The sequence below is a fragment of the Melopsittacus undulatus genome, chromosome 23 (genome assembly GCF_012275295.1).
Source record: "Melopsittacus undulatus isolate bMelUnd1 chromosome 23, bMelUnd1.mat.Z, whole genome shotgun sequence".
NCBI lineage: Eukaryota > Metazoa > Chordata > Aves > Psittaciformes > Psittaculidae > Melopsittacus > Melopsittacus undulatus.
In genome coordinates this window covers 1,205,682-1,223,981 of record NC_047549.1, presented here as the reverse complement: position 1 = coordinate 1,223,981, position 18,300 = coordinate 1,205,682, and the positions used below count along the sequence as shown (strand labels likewise).

General features: G+C 60.3%; 3 protein-coding genes across 4 annotated transcripts in view; all 3 read right to left on the bottom strand.

Moving 5' to 3' along the window:
• Window positions 1-764: 764 nt before the first annotated feature.
• On the bottom strand, window positions 765-11,238 carry LOC117437539 (adhesion G protein-coupled receptor E5-like). 2 transcript variants are annotated; one of them, XM_034071982.1, is made up of 9 exons: window positions 11,126-11,238; window positions 10,608-10,776; window positions 9,259-9,453; window positions 8,359-8,579; window positions 6,967-7,033; window positions 5,504-5,595; window positions 4,417-4,422; window positions 1,449-1,539; window positions 765-822 (listed from the first exon to the last, which is right to left on the bottom strand). In XM_034071982.1, exons 2-9 carry the CDS (start codon window positions 10,620-10,622, stop codon window positions 802-804), a joined length of 708 nt encoding a protein of 235 aa, XP_033927873.1. In that variant the 5' UTR covers window positions 10,623-10,776; window positions 11,126-11,238; the 3' UTR covers window positions 765-801. The 2 variants fall into 2 exon arrangements, with proteins under 2 accessions (XP_033927873.1, XP_033927874.1); XM_034071983.1 differs by lacking the exon at window positions 4,417-4,422.
• LOC117437591 (formin-like protein 20) lies at window positions 10,646-17,457 on the bottom strand. Its single transcript, XM_034072102.1, has 12 exons — window positions 17,331-17,457; window positions 16,992-17,036; window positions 16,115-16,238; window positions 15,376-15,535; window positions 14,662-14,790; window positions 13,892-13,926; window positions 13,275-13,355; window positions 12,383-12,450; window positions 12,256-12,350; window positions 11,496-11,603; window positions 11,126-11,313; window positions 10,646-10,723 (listed from the first exon to the last, which is right to left on the bottom strand). Exons 3-12 carry the CDS (start codon window positions 16,139-16,141, stop codon window positions 10,646-10,648), a joined length of 969 nt encoding a protein of 322 aa, XP_033927993.1. The 5' UTR covers window positions 16,142-16,238; window positions 16,992-17,036; window positions 17,331-17,457.
• LOC115945235 (adhesion G protein-coupled receptor L1-like) overlaps window positions 16,988-18,300 on the bottom strand; it is a 43,023-nt gene continuing 41,710 nt past the window's right edge. Inside the window, 1 exon segment of the mRNA XM_034072101.1 lies at window positions 16,988-17,036. Within this exon segment, the coding sequence (XP_033927992.1) occupies window positions 16,988-17,036 (49 nt within the window).

The window sequence follows — 18,300 nt, the reverse complement described above, 5'->3', positions numbered from 1 at the left end:
TTTCTGTGGAAAATTTATTTTTGGCATAAAAAAAGAATGGAAAAAAAAGTGATGTGGGGGGGAGGGGCAGGGGGAGGGATCCCTTGGGATCAGTGCGGATCCATTGGGATCCATTGGGATCCATACAGATCCATTGGGATCCATACAGATCTACAGGGATCCATTGGGATCCATTGTGATCCACAGGGATCCATTGGGATCTGTAGTGACCACAGGGATCCATAGAGATCCATAGGGACCTATAGAGATCCATAGTGACCCATAGTGATCCATAGTAAGCCACAGTGACCCATGGAGACCCATAGCACCCCATAGCGACCCATAGCTCCCCACAGTGACCCATAGCTCCCCATAGCGACCTATAGTAACCCAAAGTACTAAATAGCCACCCATAGTGACTCATAGCTCCCCGCAGTGACCCATAGCTCCCCATAGTGATCTATAGACCCACAGTGACCCATAGCTCCCCATAGCGATCCATAGAGACCCTTAGTGACCCATAGCTCCCAGTAGTGAGCCATAGAGACCCACAGTGACCCATAACTCCCCATAGTGATCCATAGAGACCCTTAGTGACCCATAGCTCCCCATAGCGATCCATAGAGACCCATGGTGACCCATAGCTCCCAGTAGTGAGCCATAGCGACCCATAGCTCCCCACAGTGACCCATAGTGACCCATAGCTCCCCATAGCGATCCCCCCCCCAGTTCTTGTGACAACGCCTTTAATGTCAACACCGGGGGGGGGGGTTGGGGGGGGGGCTGGGGGGGGGAGGAGCCCCCCCCAAATCCTGTGCTCCATTACAGTTGGTTGCGGGAAACCTGCGGGGGGGGGGAGGGGGGGGTCAGGGCGTGACCCCTCCCCCCCCGTTATTATGGAGGGGGGGAGGGGAAGGGAAGGGGGAGAGGGGAAGAGAATGGAGGGGAAGGGAAGGAAGTGGGGGAGGGGAAGGGAGGAGGGGGGAGGGGCATGGGGGGGGAGGGGAAAGGGGAAGAGGGGGGAGGGGAAGGAAGGGGGGGGGAGGGGGTGTGGGGGGGAGTGAAAGGGGGAAAGGGAAGACGGGGAGGGGAAGGGAAGAGGGGGGAGGGGGCATGGGTGTGGGAGGGGCAGGAGGGGGTGGGGGAGGGGCAGGGGTGGGGGAGGGGCCGGAGGGGGCAGGGCAGGGGTGGGGGAGGGGCAGGGGTGGGGGCGGGGCAGGAAGGGGTGGGGGAGGGGCAGGAGGGGGCGGGGCAGGGTGGGGGAGGGGCAGGAAGGGGCGGGGGCAGGGGTGGGGGAGGGGCAGGAAGGGGTGGGGGAGGGGCAGGAGGGGGCGGGGCAGGGTGGGGGAGGGGCAGGAAGGGGCGGGGCAGGGTGGGGGAGGGGCAGGAAGGGGAGGGGCAGGGGGTGGGGGAGGGGCAGGAAGGGGCGGGGCAGGGGTGGGGGAGGGGCAGGAAGGGGCGGGCCTCACGCGGGTGTTTCCGGTGTTGCTGCTGCTGCTGGTGACCTCCAGGGGGTCGCCCCGGGGAGCGGCACAGCCAGGACCGGTAGGCGGCGCGGACCTGAGGGGGGCGGGGCCTATGTCAGCACTGACCCCGCCCCCAGCGGGGGGGGGCATGGGGGGGGCGGGGCCTCCGTCAGACACTGACCCCGCCCCCTTGGGGGGGGCATGGGGGGGGCGGGGCCTCCGTCAGCACTGACCCCCGCCCCCAGCGGGGGGGGGGGTTTATGGGGGGGCGGGGCCTCCGTCAGCACTGACCCCGCCCCCAGCGGGGGGGGGTATGGGGGGGGCGGGGCCTCCGTCAGCGCTGACCCCGCCCCCAGCGGGAGGGGGTGTATGGGGGGGCGGGGCCTCCGTCAGCACTGACCCCGCCCCCAGCGGGGGGGGCATGGGGGGGGTGGGGTCCTAGAGGGGGTTTTGGGGTCCTAGAGGAGGTTTTGGGGTCATAGAGGGGGTTTTGGGGTCATAGAGGGGGTTTTGGGGTCCTAGAGGAGGTTTTGGGGTCATAGAGGAGGTTTTGGGGTCCTAGAGGGGGGTTGGGGTCATAGAGGAGGTTTTGGGGTCATAGAGGAGGTTTTTGGGGTCCTAGAGGGGGTTTTGGGGCACTGGGAGTCGTTTGGGTGTGTTGGGGTCCCAGGGGGTGTTCGGGATCCAGGGTTTTGAGGCAGCTTTGGGTTTATTTGGGGCTGGTTGGATCTATTAGGGGTGGTTCTGGGTCAGTTTCAGTCAGTTTTGGGTCAGTTTGTGTCAGTTTGGGTCAGTTTGGGTCAGTTTGTGTCAGTTTTGGTTTAGTTTGGGTCAGTTCGGGTCAGTTTTGGGTCAGTTTTGGGTCAGTTTTCGGGTCAGTTTTTGGGTCAGTTTGGGTCAGTTTTGGGTCCAGTTTGGGTCAGTTTGGGTCAGTTTTGGGTCAGTTCAGGTCAGTTTGGGTCAGTTTGGGTCAGTTTTGGGTCAGTTTGCTCAGTTTTGGGTCAGTTTGTTTTGGGTCAGTTTGGGTCAGTTTGGGTCAGTTTTGGGTCAGTTCAGGTCAGTTCAGGTCAGTTTGGGTCAGTTTGGGTCAGTTTTGGGTCAGTTTTGGGTCAGTTTGCTCAGTTTGGGTCAGTTTTGGGCCGGTTCGGGTCAGTTTTTGGGTTAGTTTGGGTCAGTTTCAGGTCAGTTTTGGTTCAGTTTGGGTCAGTTCAGGTCAGTTTGGGTCAGTTTGGGTCAGTTTTGTGTCAGTTTGGGTCAGTTTTGGGTCAGTTTTGGGTCAGTTTGGGTCAGTTTTGGGTCAGTTTTGGGTTAGTTTGGGTCAGTTCAGGTCAGTTTTTGGGTCAGTTTGGGTCAGTTTTGGGTCAGTTCAGGTCAGTTTTTGGGTCAGTTTTGGGTCAGTTTGTGTCAGTTTTGGGTCAGTTTTGGGTTAGTTTGGGTCAGTTCAGGTCAGTTTTGGGTCAGTTTGGGTCAGTTTGGGTCAGTTTTGTGTCAGTTTGGGTCAGTTCGGGTCAGTTCAGGTCAGTTTGGGTCAGTTTGGATCAGTTCGGGTCAATTTGGGTCAGTTTGGGTCAGTTTTGGGTCAGTTTTGGGTCAGTTTGGGTCAGTTTTGGGTCAGTTCAGGTCAGTTTGGGTCAGTTTGGGTCAGTTTTGGGTCAGTTTTGGGTCAGTTTGGGTCAGTTTGGGTCAGTTTTGTGTCAGTTTGGTCAGTTTTGGGTCAGTTTTGTGTCAGTTTGGGTCAGTTCGGGTCAGTTCAGGTCAGTTTTTGGGTCAGTTTGGGTCAGTTTGGGTCAGTTTGTGTCAGTTTGTGTCAGTTTTGGGTCAGTTTGGGTCAGTTTTGGTGTCAGTTTGTGTCAGTTTTGGGTCAGTTTGTGTCAGTTTTTGGGTCAGTTTGGGTCAGTTCAGGTCAGTTTGGGTCAGTTTGGGTCAGTTTGGGTCAGTTTTGGGTCAGTTTTGGTCAGTTCAGGTCAGTTTGGGTCAGTTTGGGTCAGTTTGGGTCAGTTTTGGCTCAGTTTTGGGTCAGTTTTGGCGCGGTTCGGGTCAGTTTTGGGTTAGTTTGGGTCAGTTTGTGTCAGTTTTGGGTCAGTTTTGGGTCAGTTTTGGGTCAGTTTGGGTCAGTTTGGGTCAGTTCAGGTCAGTTTGGGTCAGTTTTGGGTCAGTTTAGGGTCAGTTTGGGTCAGTTTGGGTCAGTTTGTGTCAGTTTGGGTCAGTCTTGGGTCAGTTTTGGGTCAGTTTTGGGTCAGTTCAGGTCAGTTTTGTGTCAGTTTGTGTCAGTTTTGGGTCAGTTTTGGGTCAGTTTGGGTCAGTTTGGGTCAGTTTGGGTCAGTTTGGGTCAGTTTGGGTCAGTTTTGGGTCAGTTTTGGGTCAGTTTGGGTCAGTTTTGGGTCAGTTTTGGGTCAGTTCAGGTCAGTTCAGGTCAGTTTGGGTCAGTTTGGGTCAGTTTGTGTCAGTTTGGGTCAGTTTGGGTCAGTTTTGGGTCAGTTTTGGGTCAGTTCAGGTCAGTTTGTGTCAGTTTGTGTCAGTTTTGGGTCAGTTTTGGGTCAGTTTGTGTCAGTTCAGGTCAGTTTTGGGTCAGTTTGTGTCAGTTTTTGGGTCAGTTTGGGTCAGTTTTGGTCAGTTCAGGTCAGTTTTGGGTCAGTTTTGGGTCAGGTTAGGGTCAGTTTGGGTCAGTTTGGGTCAGTTTGTGTCAGTTTTGGGTCAGTTTGGGTCAGTTTGGGTCAGTTTGTGTCAGTTTTGGGTCAGTTTGTGTCAGTTTTGGGTCAGTTTGGGTCAGTTTGGGTCAGTTTTGGGTCAGTTTGGGTCAGTTTTGGGTCAGTTTTGGGTCAGTTTTGGGTCAGTTTGGGTCAGTTTGGGTCAGTTTGGGTCAGTTTTTGGGTCAGTTTTGGGTCAGTTCAGGTCAGTTTGGGTCAGTTTGGGTCAGTTCAGGTCAGTTCAGGTCAGTTTTGGGTCAGTTTGAGCCAGTTTCGGGTCCCACCTGGGGCTGCCCCAGGCAATGGCACAGGAAGATCCAGAGTCCTTGAGCCGCGTTCAGGGCGCAGAACAGGAGGGGGAGGGGCGAGAGCGCAGGCCCCGCCCCCATCCAGAGCCCTGGCCCCGCCCCCAGCCCCAACCCCAGCGCCCAGCCCAGGCCCAGCACACAGAGCTGCCCTGCCCCCACCAGCGCCAGCGCCCTGCGGACCAGTGAGAACCAGTGAGACCCAGTGAGACCCATTGAGACCCATTGAGAACCAGTGAGAACCAGTGAGACCCATTGAGAACCAGTGAGACCCATTGAGAACCAGTGAGACCCAGTGAGACCCAGTGAGAACCAGTGAGAACCAGTGAGACCCAGTGAGACCCAGTGAGAACCAGTGAGAACCAGTGAGAACCAGTGAGAACCAGTGAGAACCAGTGAGAACCAGTGAGAACCAGTGAGAACCAGTGAGAACCAGTGAGACCCATTGACATCCATTGAACCCATTGAGACCCATTGAGACCCATTGAGAACCAGTGAGAACCAGTGAGACCCAGTGAGACCCAGTGAGAACCAGTGAGAACCAGTGAGATCCATTGAGACCCATTGAACCCATTGAGACCCATTGAGACCCATTGAGAACCAGTGAGACCCATTGAGACCCATTGAGAACCAGTGAGAACCAGTGAGACCCAGTGAGAACCAGTGAGACCCAGTGAGACCCAGTGAGAACCAGTGAGACCCATTGAGAACCAGTGAGACCCATTGAGAACCAGTGAGAACCAGTGAGACCCATTGAGAACCAGTGAGAACCAGTGAGACTCACTGAGAACCAGTGAGACCCATTGAACCCATTGAGACCCATTGAGACCCACTGAGAACCAGTGAGACCCATTGAACCCAGTGAGACCCATTGAGACCCATTGACATCCACTGACCCTATTGAACACCACTGACTCCCATTGCCCCCCACTGAAACCCATTGAACCCACTGAGCCCCAATGAACCTCATTGCCCCCATTGACCCCCAATGACCCCCATTGACCCCACTGCCCCCATTGCCCCCCACTGACTCCCATAGGCCCCATTGCCCCCATGTCCCCCCCACCTCATCTTCTGCAGGTGCCCCATGTTGGGGTTGATGTCATTGAATTTCTGCACCAGCTTCCAGAAGGTGATAACCAGGACAACAGCATTAACCTGGGAGAGGGGGATATAGGGGGCAATGGGGGGCAATGGGGACATGGGGGGCAATGGGGACATGGGGGGCAATGGGGACATGGGGGGCAATGGGGGACATGGGGGGCAATGGGGACATGGGGGGCAATGGGGACATGGGGGACATGGGGGGGCAATGGGGACATGGGGGGCAATGGGGACATGGGGGACATGGGGGGCAATGGGGACATGGGGGACAATGGGGACAAGGGGGGCAATGGGGGGCAATGGGGACATGGGGGGCAATGGGGACATGGGGGACATGGGGGGCAATGGGGGGCAATGGGGGGCAATGGGGACATGGGGGACATGGGGGGCAATGGGGACAAGGGGGGCAATGGGGGCAATGGGGACATTGGGGGCAATGGGGACATGGGGGACATGGGGGGCAATGGGGACATGGGGGGCAATGGGGACATGGGGGGCAATGGGGACATGGGGGACATGGGGGGCAATGGGGACATGGGGGGCAATGGGGACATGGGGGACATGGGGGGCAATGGGGACATGGGGGACAATGGGGACATGGGGGGCAAGGGGGGGCAATGGGGACATGGGGGGCAATGGGGGACATGGGGGACATGGGGGGCAATGGGGGGCAATGGGGGGCAATGGGGACATGGGGGACATGGGGGGCAATGGGGACATGGGGGGCAATGGGGGGCAATGGGGACATTGGGGGCAATGGGGACATGGGGGACATGGGGGGCAATGGGGACAGGGGGGGCAATGGGGACATGGGGGACATGGGGGCAATGGGGGGCAATGGGGGGCAATGGGGACATGGGGGGCAATGGGAGGCAATGGGGACATGGGGGGCAATGGGGACATGGGGGGCAATGGGGGCAATGGGGACATGGGGGGCAATGGGGACATGGGGGGCAATGGGGGGCAATGGGGACATGGGGGACATGGGGGGCAATGGGGACATGGGGGGCAATGGGGACATGGGGGACATGGGGGGGCAATGGGGACATGGGGGACATGGGGGGGCATGGGGGGCAATGGGGACATGGGGGGCATGGGGGGGCAATGGGGACATGGGGGGCATGGGGGGCAATGGGGACACGGGGGACATGGGGGGCAATGGGGACATGGGGGACATAGGGGGCAAGGGGGACATGGGGGACATGGGGGGCAATGGGGACATGGGGGGACATGGGGGGCAATGGGGACATGGGGGACATGGGGGGCAATGGGGACATGGGGGGCAATGGGGACATGGGGGACATGGGGGACATGGGGGGCAATGGGGGGCAATGGGGACATGGGGGACATGGGGGGCAATGGGGGGCAATGGGGGGCAATGGGGACATGGGGGGCAATGGGGGGCACAGCACATGGGGGTCTCACCGCGATGATGACACAAACGGGTCCCTGGAAGCTCCAGCGGAAACCTCGCTCCAGAGAGAGCCAGCAACTGGGGGGGAAGCAGGAACAGGGGGGGCAATGGGGGCAATGGGGGTAATGGGGCAATGGGGGTAATGGGGGCAATGGGGGTAATGGGGTAATGGGGGTAATGGGGGTAATGGGGGCAATGGGGGTAATGGGGTAATGGGGGCAATGGGGGCAATGGGGGTAATGGGGGTAATGGGGGTAATGGGGTAATGGGGGTAATGGGGCAATGGGGGGTAAGGGTAGTAATGGGGTTCAATAGTTTTCAGCGGGAGTCAGTGGTGTCCAACAGAGTTCAATGAGGATCAATGGGGACTATGGGGCTCTATAGGGATCAATGGGGAATACAGGGGTCAATGGGGTCTACAGAGGTCAATGGGGTCTATAGGGGTTAATGGGGTCTATAGAGATCTATGGGGTCTATAGGAGTTAACGGGGTGTATAGAGGTCAATGGTGTCCATAGGAGTCAATGGGGTCTATAGAGATCTATGTGATCTATAGAGGTCAATGGTGTCCATAGGAGTCAAAGGGGTCTATAGAGATCTATGGTGTCCATAGCAGTCAGTGGTGTCCATAGGAGTCAGTGGTGTCCATAGCAGTCAATGGTGTCCATAGGAGTCAGTGGTGTCCATAGGAGTCAGTGGTGTCCATAGGAGTCAATGGTGTCCATAGCAGTCAGTGGTGTCCATAGCAGTCAGTGGTGTCCATAGGAGTCAATGGTGTCCATAGGAGTCAATGGTGTCCATAGCAGTCAGTGGTGTCCATAGGAGTCAGTGGTGTCCATAGGAGTCAATGGTGTCCATAGCAGTCAGTGGTGTCCATAGGAGTCAATGGTGTCCATAGGAGTCAATGGTGTCCATAGGAGTCAGTGGTGTCCATAGGAGTCAGTGGTGTCCATAGGAGTCAATGGTGTCCATAGGAGTCAGTGGTGTCCATAGGAGTCAGTGGTGTCCATAGGAGTCAATGGTGTCCATAGGAGTCAATGGTGTCCATAGGAGTCAGTGGTGTCCATAGGAGTCAATGGTGTCCATAGGAGTCAATGGTGTCCATAGGAGTCAGTGGTGTCCATAGCAGTCAGTGGTGTCCATAGGAGTCAATGGTGTCCATAGCAGTCAGTGGTGTCCATAGCAGTCAGTGGTGTCCATAGGAGTCAATGGTGTCCATAGGAGTCAGTGGTGTCCATAGCAGTCAGTGGTGTCCATAGGAGTCAGTGGGGTCTATAGAGATCTATGGTGTCCATAGGAGTCAGTGGTGTCCATAGGAGTCAGTGGTGTCCATAGGAGTCAATGGTGTCCATAGGAGTCAGTGGTGTCCATAGCAGTCAGTGGTGTCCGCGGTGCCGCACTCACTATCTGGCGGTGCCGTAGCCTCCAGGGTTGGCGGCAGCCGCGGTGGCCACGGTGAGCGCCGGGAGCCCATAGCCCAGCAGCAGGAGGTGGCGCAGGCGCAGCCAGGCCGGCACAAACACCAGCACCAGCAGCACCAGCAGCAACAGACCCTCCAGCAGCATCCAGCTGAACGCGGCCAGCAGGGAGAAGTGAAGCACAACAGCCACAGCCACGCAGGAGGCCTGGGAGAGGGAGACACCATAGAGAACATAGAGAGACACTATAGATACCATAGAGACACCATAGAGATACCATAGAGATACCTTAGAGACACCATAGATACCAAAGATACCATAGAGACACCACAGAGACACCATAGAGAGACCATAGAGACACCATAGAGATACCTTAGAGACACCATAGATACCAAAGATACCATAGAGACACCACAGAGACACCATAGAGAGACCATAGAGACACCATAGAGACACCATAGAGATACCTTAGAGACACCATAGATACCAAAGATACCATAGAGACACCACAGAGACACCATAGAGAGACCATAGAGACACCATAGAGACACCATAGAGATACCTTAGAGACACCATAGATACCAAAGATACCATAGAGACACCACAGAGACACCATAGAGAGACCATAGAGACACCATAGAGATACCTTAGAGACACCATAGATACCAAAGATACCATAGAGACACCACAGAGACACCATAGAGAGACCATAGAGACACCATAGAGACACCATAGATACCATAGAGACACCATAGAGACACCATAGAGATACCATAGAGAGAGCATAGAGAGAGCCCACCCAAACCCCATATAAACCCCACCCAAACCCCATATAAACCCCATATAAACCCCACCCAAACCCCACACAACCCCCCCCCAGCCCCACCTGTCCGTGGCTTGGCTCCATGCCCAGCAGGAAGGCCGCGTGTGCCACCAGCAGGCTCAGGCTCAGCTGCAGGTGCACCGAGTTCCGCAGCCCCCGGAGCGCCCGAACCAGCGCGAACGTGACCGCGGCTGCCGCCAGCGCCAGCACCGACAGCGCCAGCGCCGCGCGCGTCACCGCGTCCAGCAGCCAGTGATCCTGCCGCAGCGCATGGGGGGGACATGGGGGGATGGGGTATGGGGGTGTGGGGTATGGGGATATGGGGGTATGGGGTGTGGGGTATGGGGTATGGGGTATGGGATATGGGGTATGGGGGGTATGGGGTATGGGGTATGGGGGGTATGGGGTGTGGGGTGTGGGATATGGGGATATGGGTGATATGGGGATATGGGGGATATGGGGATATGGGGTATGGGGATATGGGGGATATGGGGTATGGGATATGGGGGTATGGGGTGTGGGGTATGGGGTATGGGGGTATGGGGGATATGGGGTATGGGGGTATGGGGTATGGGGGGTATGGGATATGGGGGTATGGGGATATGGGGTATGGGGGTATGGGGATATGGGGGATATGGGGTATGGGGGTATGGGGGTATGGGGATATGGGGTGTGGGGGGTATGGGGATATGGGGGATATGGGGGATATGGGGATATGGGGATATGGGGTATGGGGGTATGGGGATATGGGGGATATGGGGGATATGGGGATATGGGGATATGGGGGATATGGGGGTATGGGGGATATGGGGGATATGGGGATATGGGGATATGGGGATATGGGGGATATGGGGGATATGGGGATATGGGGGATATGGGGATATGGGGATATGGGGGATATGGGGGATATGGGGATATGGGGATATGGGGGATATGGGGGATATGGGGATATGGGGATATGGGGGATATGGGGATATGGGGGATATGGGGGATATGGGGATATGGGGGATATGGGGGATATGGGGGATATGGGGGGGATATGGGGATATGGGGGATATGGGGGGGATATGGGGATATGGGGGATATGGGGGGGATATGGGGGTCTGTGTGTGTCTGTGGGTGTCTATGGTGTCTATTGGCATCAGTCGGTGCCTATGGTGGTCTCTATGGTGTCTACAGTGGCTATGGCATCTATGGGTGTCTGGTATTTATGGTGTCCATGGTGTCTATGGGTGTTTATGGATCTCCATTGTATCTATAGGGCTCTATGGGTCCCTATGGTCTGTATGGGTCCCTCTGGGTCCCTATGGGGTCCCTATGGGGTCCCTATGGGTCTCTATGGGTCTCTAGGGGGTCTCTATGGGTCTCCATGGGTCTCTATGGGGTCTCTATGGGTCCCTATGGGCTCCCACCTCCAGCTCCCCCATGGCCAGCAGCACAGCGAAGCTGGTCAGGTGACTGCAGGCACACGTGACTCTGCCGGGGGGGGCTCCGGGGGGGGGGCTCCAGCTCCCGGCACCCGCGGCGGCTCCAGGACAGTGACCCCGGGTCCCAGAAGGCACAAAGGGGGCGACCCCGGGCCTGGGGGGGGGTCACGGGGGGGTCACGGGGGGGTCAGCACCGACCCCCCCCATTGACCCCCCCATTGACCCCCCCATTGCACCCCCCCATTGATCCCCCATTGACCCCCCCCCATTGACCCCCCCCCATTGCACCCCCCCAAGCCCCCATTGCCCCCCAGAGGCTCCTCCCATCACCATGGAATCCCCCCATGACCCCATAGGACCCTACCCCTCCCCATAGGACCCCATAAACCCCCTCCAAGACCCCATAGGAACCCATAGGACCCTATAGGAACCCCCCACGATCCCCCCATAGAACCCTCCCCATCCCTATAGGACCCCACAGGACCCCCCCCCCCATTGCTCACCGGGGGGCGGTACTGGAAGCTGAGCGTGACCTCGGGGGTCGGGGGGGGGCGGGGCTGCCCCACAAGTGCAGTGACCACGGGGGTCAGGAGGCGGGGGGGGGGCAGCGCCGCCCCCTCCCCCTCGAGGGGAGCCCCCCCCAGCGCCACCCCCACCCCCCCCTGCACCAGCAGCGCCACCAGTGCCAGCCCTGGGGGGGACAGGATGAGACCCCCATTGATGCCCATTGACCAATGGGACCCCCCATTGACCCCCCCCATTGAGCTCCATTGACCAATGGGACCCCCCATTGACCCCCCCCATTGACCAATGGGACCCCCCCATTGACCCCCCCCATTGACCCCCATTGACCCCCCCTGACCCCCCCCTCACCGCTGTTCCGGTCCCAGGCCACCTCCCCGGGCACGCTCAGGGTCACTGTGGGCAGCTCCATGCGGACGGGGCCGGGGGGGGGGTCCCGGTGCAGGGAGAGGAGGAGCTCTGGGGGGGGAGGGGGGGAGTCAGCCTCGTGGGGACTGAGACCCCCCATAGGGACTGGGACCCCCCCATAGGGACAGGGACCCCCCATAGGGACTGGGACCCCCCATAGGGACTGGGACCCCCCCATGGGGAAGGGGACCCCCATTGCAGCAGAGACTCCCCATGGATGTGGATGGGGAGTCCCCAACAGGGACAGGAACCACCCCAGTAATAGGCACAGGGACCCCACTATCGCGACAGGGACACCCCCATCACGACAGGGATTCCACTATTACGACACAGACCCCACTATCGCGACAGGGACCCCCACATCACGACAGGGATTCCACTATCACGACAGGGTCCCCCCCAATCACAACAGGGTCCCCACTATCGCGACAGGGACACCCCCATTCACGACAGGGACCCCTCCCATCACGACAGGGACCTCACTATCACGACACAGACCCCCCCCATCACGACAGGGACCCCTCTATCACGACAGGGCCCCCACTATCGCGACAGAGACCCCCCCCATCACAACAGGGACCCCTCTATCACGACAGGGCCCCCACTATCACGACACAGACCCCCCCCATCACAAAAGGGACCCCCCATCACGACAGGGTCCCCACTATCGCGACAGGACCCCCCCCCACGTGACCCCCGGTACCGGTGCTCCCGGAGCTGACACTGGCCGTGACCCCGGAGCCGTTGGAGGGGGGGGAGGGGGGGGGGCAGCCGTGGCCCCACCCCCCGCACGAGCCCCTCGGTGGCCGCGAGCACAGCAGAGACCCAACGGGGGCGGGGGGGGGGGAGGGGGAGGGGAGCCCCCCCCCAGAGCCGCGTCCAGAGCAGAGACCAGGTCCTGGGGATGGGGGGGATGGGGATCAATAGGGATCAATGGGGTCAATGGGGATCAATGGGGATCAATGGGGATCAATGGGGGTCAATGGGGGTCAATGGGGATCAATGGGGATCAATGGGGGTCAATGGGGGTCAATGGGGTTCAATGGGGATCAATGGGGATCAATGGGGATCAATGGGGGTCAATGGGGATCAATGGGATCAATGGGGGTCAATGGGGATCAATGGGGATCAATGGGGATCAATGGGGGTCAATGGGGTTCAATGGGGATCAATGGGGATCAATGGGGATCAATGGGGGTCAATGGGGATCAATGGGGATCAATGGGGGTCAATGGGATCAATGGGGTCAATGGGGATCAATGGGGGTCAATGGGATCAATGGGGATCAACGGGATCAATGGGGTTCAATGGGGGAATAGGGTTCAATGGGGACAATAGGGATCAATGGGGTCAATGGGGATCAATGGGATCAATGGGGTTCAATGGGGATCAATGGGGATCAATGGGGTTCATTGGGGATCAATGGGGTTCAATGGGGATCAATGGGGATCAATGGGGTTCATTGGAGATCAATGGGGCTCAATGGGGATCAATGGGCATCAATGGGGTTCATTGGGGATCAATGGGGTTCATTGGGGATCAATAGGGACAATAGGGATCAATGGGGTCAATGGGGATCAATGGGATCAATGGGGTTCAATGGGGATCAATGGGATCAATGGGGTTCATTGGGGATCAATGGGGTTCAACGAGGTTCAATGGGGGTAACGGGGCAATGGGGGCAATGGAAGGGTCTCCCCCCCCCCCCCGCTGCCCCCACACCTGCAGGATGAGGTGGGGGTCGCCCCCCTCCCGCAGCCGCCCATGGAGGAGGGTCAGGGCCTCGGTCAGGGCACAGGAGCGCTGGGGGGGGGGGCACCGGGATGGGACCGGACCCCCCAACCCATGGGGACCCCAATGGGGGCACCGGGATGGGACCGGACCCCCCAACCCATGGGGACCCCAATGGGGGCACCGGGATGGGACCGGACCCCCCAACCCATGGGGACCCCAATGGGGGGGCACCGGGATAGGGACCGGACCCCCCAACCCATGGGGACCCCAATGGGGGCACCGGGATGGGACCGGACCCCCCAACCCATGGGGACCCCAATGGGGTCTTGGGGGTCCCGAGAGGGGTCCAATGGGGTTTGGGGACCCCAAAGTGACCCCCCCAGAACACTTGGGATCACCCAACAGGACCCGTGCCTCCCCCATGGCCCCAAGGACCCCCCCCCACTTTGGGGACCCCAAAAGTGACCCCATGACCCCCCATCACCCCCCCCAATCACCCCCCCATAATACTCGGGGACCCCCATAGAGTCCCTTGGGGACCCCATAAGTGACCCCAATGACCCCCCCACATGACCCCCCATGGTGCCCCCCCCCCCCCCCCCCACCTTGTCATCGCAGAGCTCTGGGGGCACGGTCACGGCTGGGGGGGGAGGGGGGGCACTGTCACGTGACGGTGCCCTTCCCCCCCCCCCCCCCCCTTGTGCAAGGCTCTTGTGTAATGGGGGGGGAGGGGCAGGAGCGCGCCCCGGAAATGGGCGGGGCCTGTGGTTCCCCTCCCCCCCTCCCCCCACTTCCTCCTCGGCCGTGGGAACGGGGTGGGGGGAGGGGCGGGGGGCACCCCACAAGTGATGGGGCTGGAGATGGGGGGGGCTGGGGGGGCCCATGGGGGGGGGGGCTATAGGAGGGGTCCATAGGGGTATCTATAGAGGTATCTATAGGGGAGTATCTATAGGGGTAGCTATAGGAAGGTATCCATAAAGGGGTATTTATAGGGAGATATCCATAGGGGTTTCATAAGGGTATTTATAGGGGGGAATCCATAGGGGTTATCTATAGAGAGATATCCATAGGAGCATCTATAGGGGGTATCCATAGGGTTATCTATAGGGGGTATCCATAGGGGTTCCATAGGGGTATCTATAGGGGGGAATCCATAAGGGTATCTATAGAGAGATATCCATAGGGGTATCTATAGGGGGTATCCATAGGGGGTATCTATAGGGGGGGTATCCATAGGGGTATCTATAGGGGGTTCCATAGGGGTATCTATAGGGGGGGTATCCATAGGGGGTATCCATAGGGGGTTCCATAGGGGGTATCTATAGGGGGGGTATCCATAGGGGTATCTATAGGGGCTTCCATAGGGTTGACTCACGCCAGCAGGGCCCGGGGGGGTCCCCGCTGTATCCGGGGGGGCAGAGGCACTCGAAGCTCCCGGGGGTGTTGATGCAGATGGAGCCCCCCCCACAGAGCTTGGACCCCCCCTCCATGCACTCATCCATGTCTGGGGGGGGGGGGCATCAATGGGGGGACCCCAACATCCGGGGAGCCCCCCAACCAGAAAGGGGTTTGGGGGGGTCCAATGGGGTCGGGGGAGTCCCAAAGGGGGGGGGTCCCAAAGGGGGGGTCCAAGGGGGTGCTTGGGGGGGGTCCCAAAGGGGGGGGGTCCAAGGGGGTTTGTGGGGTACCCAAGGTGCGGTCCTTGGGGGGGGGTCCCAGGGGCTCCCAATATGTTTGGGGGGGGGGACCCCAGGGGGTCTTTTGGGGGGCATCCCCTATGGGTTATGGGGCGTCAAGGGGGTTTGGGGGGCCCAAGAGAGGGTCCTTGAAGGGTTCCCCAACTGGAGGTAAATGGGGTTTGGGGGGGGTTGGGTGGGGGTCCCCAATGGGGTTTGGGGGGGGTTGGGGGGGTCCCCAACGGGGGTTTGGGGGGGGTTAGGTGGGGGTCTCCAATGGGGTTTGGGGGGGTTGGGGGGGTCCCCAATGGGGTTTGGGGGGGTTGGGGGGGTCCCCAAAGGGGGTTTGGGGGGGTTAGGTGGGGGTCTCCAATGGGGTTTGGGGGCCCAGGGGGGTCTTGGGGTGCTCTCACCAATGCAGTGCAATGGGGGATGCTCCATGGGGGGGGCTCCGGTGGGGGGGGGGCGCAGGGCGGTACCCGAGGTCACACCTGCAGCTGAACCCCCCCACACTGTTCCTGCAGCTCTGGTGGGGGCCGCACGGGGGGGGCAGCTCCAGGCACTCATTGATGTCTATGGGGGGGGTGAGAGGGGGGGTCACATCCGGACACACCAACCCCCCCATTGATGTCTATGGGGGGGGGTGAGAGGGGGGGGTCACATCCGGACACACCAACCCCCCCATTGATGTCTATGGGGGGGTGGGGGGGGGGGGGGGGGGTCACATCCGGACACACCAACCCCCCCATTGATGTCTATGGGGGGGGTGAGGGGGGGACACATCCGGACACACCAACCCCCCCATTGATGTCTATGGGGGGGTCACATCCATCCCCTCCCCCCAATCCCCCCCATTGATGTCTATGGGGGGGTCACATCCATCCCCTCCCCCCAATCCCCCCCATTGATGTCTATGGGGGGGGGTCACATCCATCCCCTCCCCCCAATCCCCCCCATTGATGTCTATGGGGGGGGTGAGGGGGGGTCACATCCGGACACACCAACCCCCCCATTGATGTCTATGGGGGGGTCACATCCATCCCCTCCCCCCAATCCCCCCCATTGATGTCTATGGGGGGGTCACATCCATCCCCTCCCCCCAATCCCCCCCATTGATGTCAATGGGGGGGTCCCAGCCATCCCCCCTCGCACCATCGCAGCTCTCCAGGACGCTTCCATTGCGGGGCCAGGGGGGGGGGTCGGTGCCCGGGGGCGCAGCCGCAGTGGGTGTCGTTCAGGCAGTTCGCTAGGGGGCAGTCAGGGCAGGGGAAGAGCGCTGGGGGGGACGGACAGGGATGGACCCCCTATGGCACCCCATAGAGCCCCATAGACCCCATAGCACCCCAATACACCCCATAGAGCCCCATAGTGCTCCATAGACCCCATAGCACCTCAATACACCCCATAGAGCCCCATAGGGCTCCATAGACCCCATAGCACCCCAATACACCCCATAGAGCCCCATAGTGCTCCATAGACCCCATAGCACCCCAATACACCCCATAGAGCCCCATAGTGCTCCATAGACCCCATAGCACCTCAATACACCCCATAGAGCCCCATAGGGCTCCATAGACCCCATAGCACCCCAATACACCCCATAGAGCACCATAGGGCTCCGTAGACCCCATAGCACCCCAATACACCCCATAGAGCCCCATAGTGCTCCACAGACCCCATAGCACCCCAATACACCCCATAGCGCACCATAGACTCCCGCAGTGCCCCATAAGCCCTCCGCAACCCATGAACCCACATATCACCATAACACACCCCATAGCGCCCTATAACCCCCCCGCATCCCAGTATACCCCATAGCATCCCATAACCCCCCCTCACCATAGAGCCCCGTAGCACCCCATAACCCCCACACCCCATAAGCCCCCGCACCGCATAGACCCCCATAGCACCCCATAACCCCTCCGCACCTTATAGACCCCGCCATATTGCCCCATAATCCCTCCACCCCATAACCTCCCCGCACCCCATAGACCCCATAGCGCCCCATAGCCCCAGCCCCCCAACTCACCCCCGCAGGTTGTGGGGCGCAGCGCGCTCAGCACCAGGCAGAGCCCTGCGGCGAAGGGGGGGGGGTTAATGGGGGGGGGACACCCCCAAACCCGCACCATGGGGGGGGGGCACCGCAGCCTCAGGGTTACCCCCCCATAAGGTCCCGTTATTTGGGTGTGGCCGCCCCCCCCATGTGCAGTGGGGAAACTGAGGCTCAATGGGGCCCAATGGAGCCGGGGGGGGGGGGCCGTGGGTCACAATGGGGGGGTCCCCATGGGGGGGTCTCAATGGGGTCCCTATGGGGCCCAATGGGGTCTCAATGGGGTCTCAATGGGGTCCCTATGGGGTCCGGCCTCACCCACGCTCCCCGCGGCTCCCATGGCGCCGGGCACAGGGACCCGGTAGTTGTGGAGGGGGCGTGGCCAGGGGCGCGCCATGGCGGGAAACCCCCTCCGAGGGCCGAGGCCGCGCTCGGAGGCTCCGCCCCCTGCCCCGGGCGTGACCGCGGGAACGGACCGGGGGGCGTGGCCTCGATGGGAGGCTCCGCCCCCTGCCCCCAGACTCCGCCTATGGGCGGGGCCTGAGGCTCTGCGCTGGGACCTCAAGGACGCCCCCATGTGCCCCCCCCATGTCCCATGTGCCCCCAATGACCCCCATCTGCCCCCCCATGTACCCCCCATCTGCCCCCCCATGTACCCCCCATGTACCCCCCATCTGTCCCCCATGTCCCATGTGCCCCCAATGACCCCCATCTGCCCCCCCATGTACCCCCCATCTGCCCCCCATGTACCCCCCATCTGTCCCCCATGTGCCCCCTATGACCCCATCTGCCCCCCCATGTACCCCCCATGTCCCATGTGCCCCCTATGACCCCATCTGCCCCCCCATGTACCCCCCATCTGTCCCCCATGTGCCCCCTATGACCCCATCTGCCCCCCCACTACCCCCATGTGCCTCCCCATGCCCCCCATGTGCCCCCTCCATGTGTGGTGGCCAATGGTGGTCAATGGTTCCCAATGGTGCTCAGTGATGTCCATACCCCCTGTGCCCCCCCTGTGCCCCCCCTGTGCCCCCCATGTGCCCCCCATGTGCCCCCCATGTGCCCCCCATGTTGCCCCCCACAGACGGCTCCAGCCCCACTCCTGGTGTCACCTTTATTGGTTCCCGTCCATGCCCATCCCTGCGGTGACCGGACCCGAGCTGGCCCCGGCCACCCCCTCTGGGGCTGCCCCACGGCTGCCCCATAGCGGCCTTGGCAGTGGATCCTGTGGTGGCCCCATAGCGGCCCATTCATCCCTATGGAGGCCCTGTCTGTGCCATGCTGGCCC

Excerpts from the sequence above, each read along its gene's own strand:
- LOC117437591 (XM_034072102.1), bottom strand. The coding sequence starts at position 16,141 with ATGGAAGCGTCCTGGAGAGCTGCGATG. Across the intron at positions 12,451-13,274 it reads ACCCCCACCTCATCCTGCAG|GACCTGGTCTCTGCTCTGGA; the intron begins GTGTGGGGGCAG and ends CCCCATCCCCAG. Across the intron at positions 12,351-12,382 it reads CCTCCCCCCCCCCCGCCCCC|GGGCTCGTGCGGGGGGTGGG; the intron begins GTTGGGTCTCTG and ends GCGGCCACCGAG.
- LOC117437539 (XM_034071982.1), bottom strand. Across the intron at positions 7,034-8,358 it reads GGCTACGGCACCGCCAGATA|TTGCTGGCTCTCTCTGGAGC; the intron begins GTGAGTGCGGCA and ends CTTCCCCCCCAG. Across the intron at positions 823-1,448 it reads GCAACACCGGAAACACCCGC|GTTTCCCGCAACCAACTGTA; the intron begins GTGAGGCCCGCC and ends CCCCCCCCGCAG.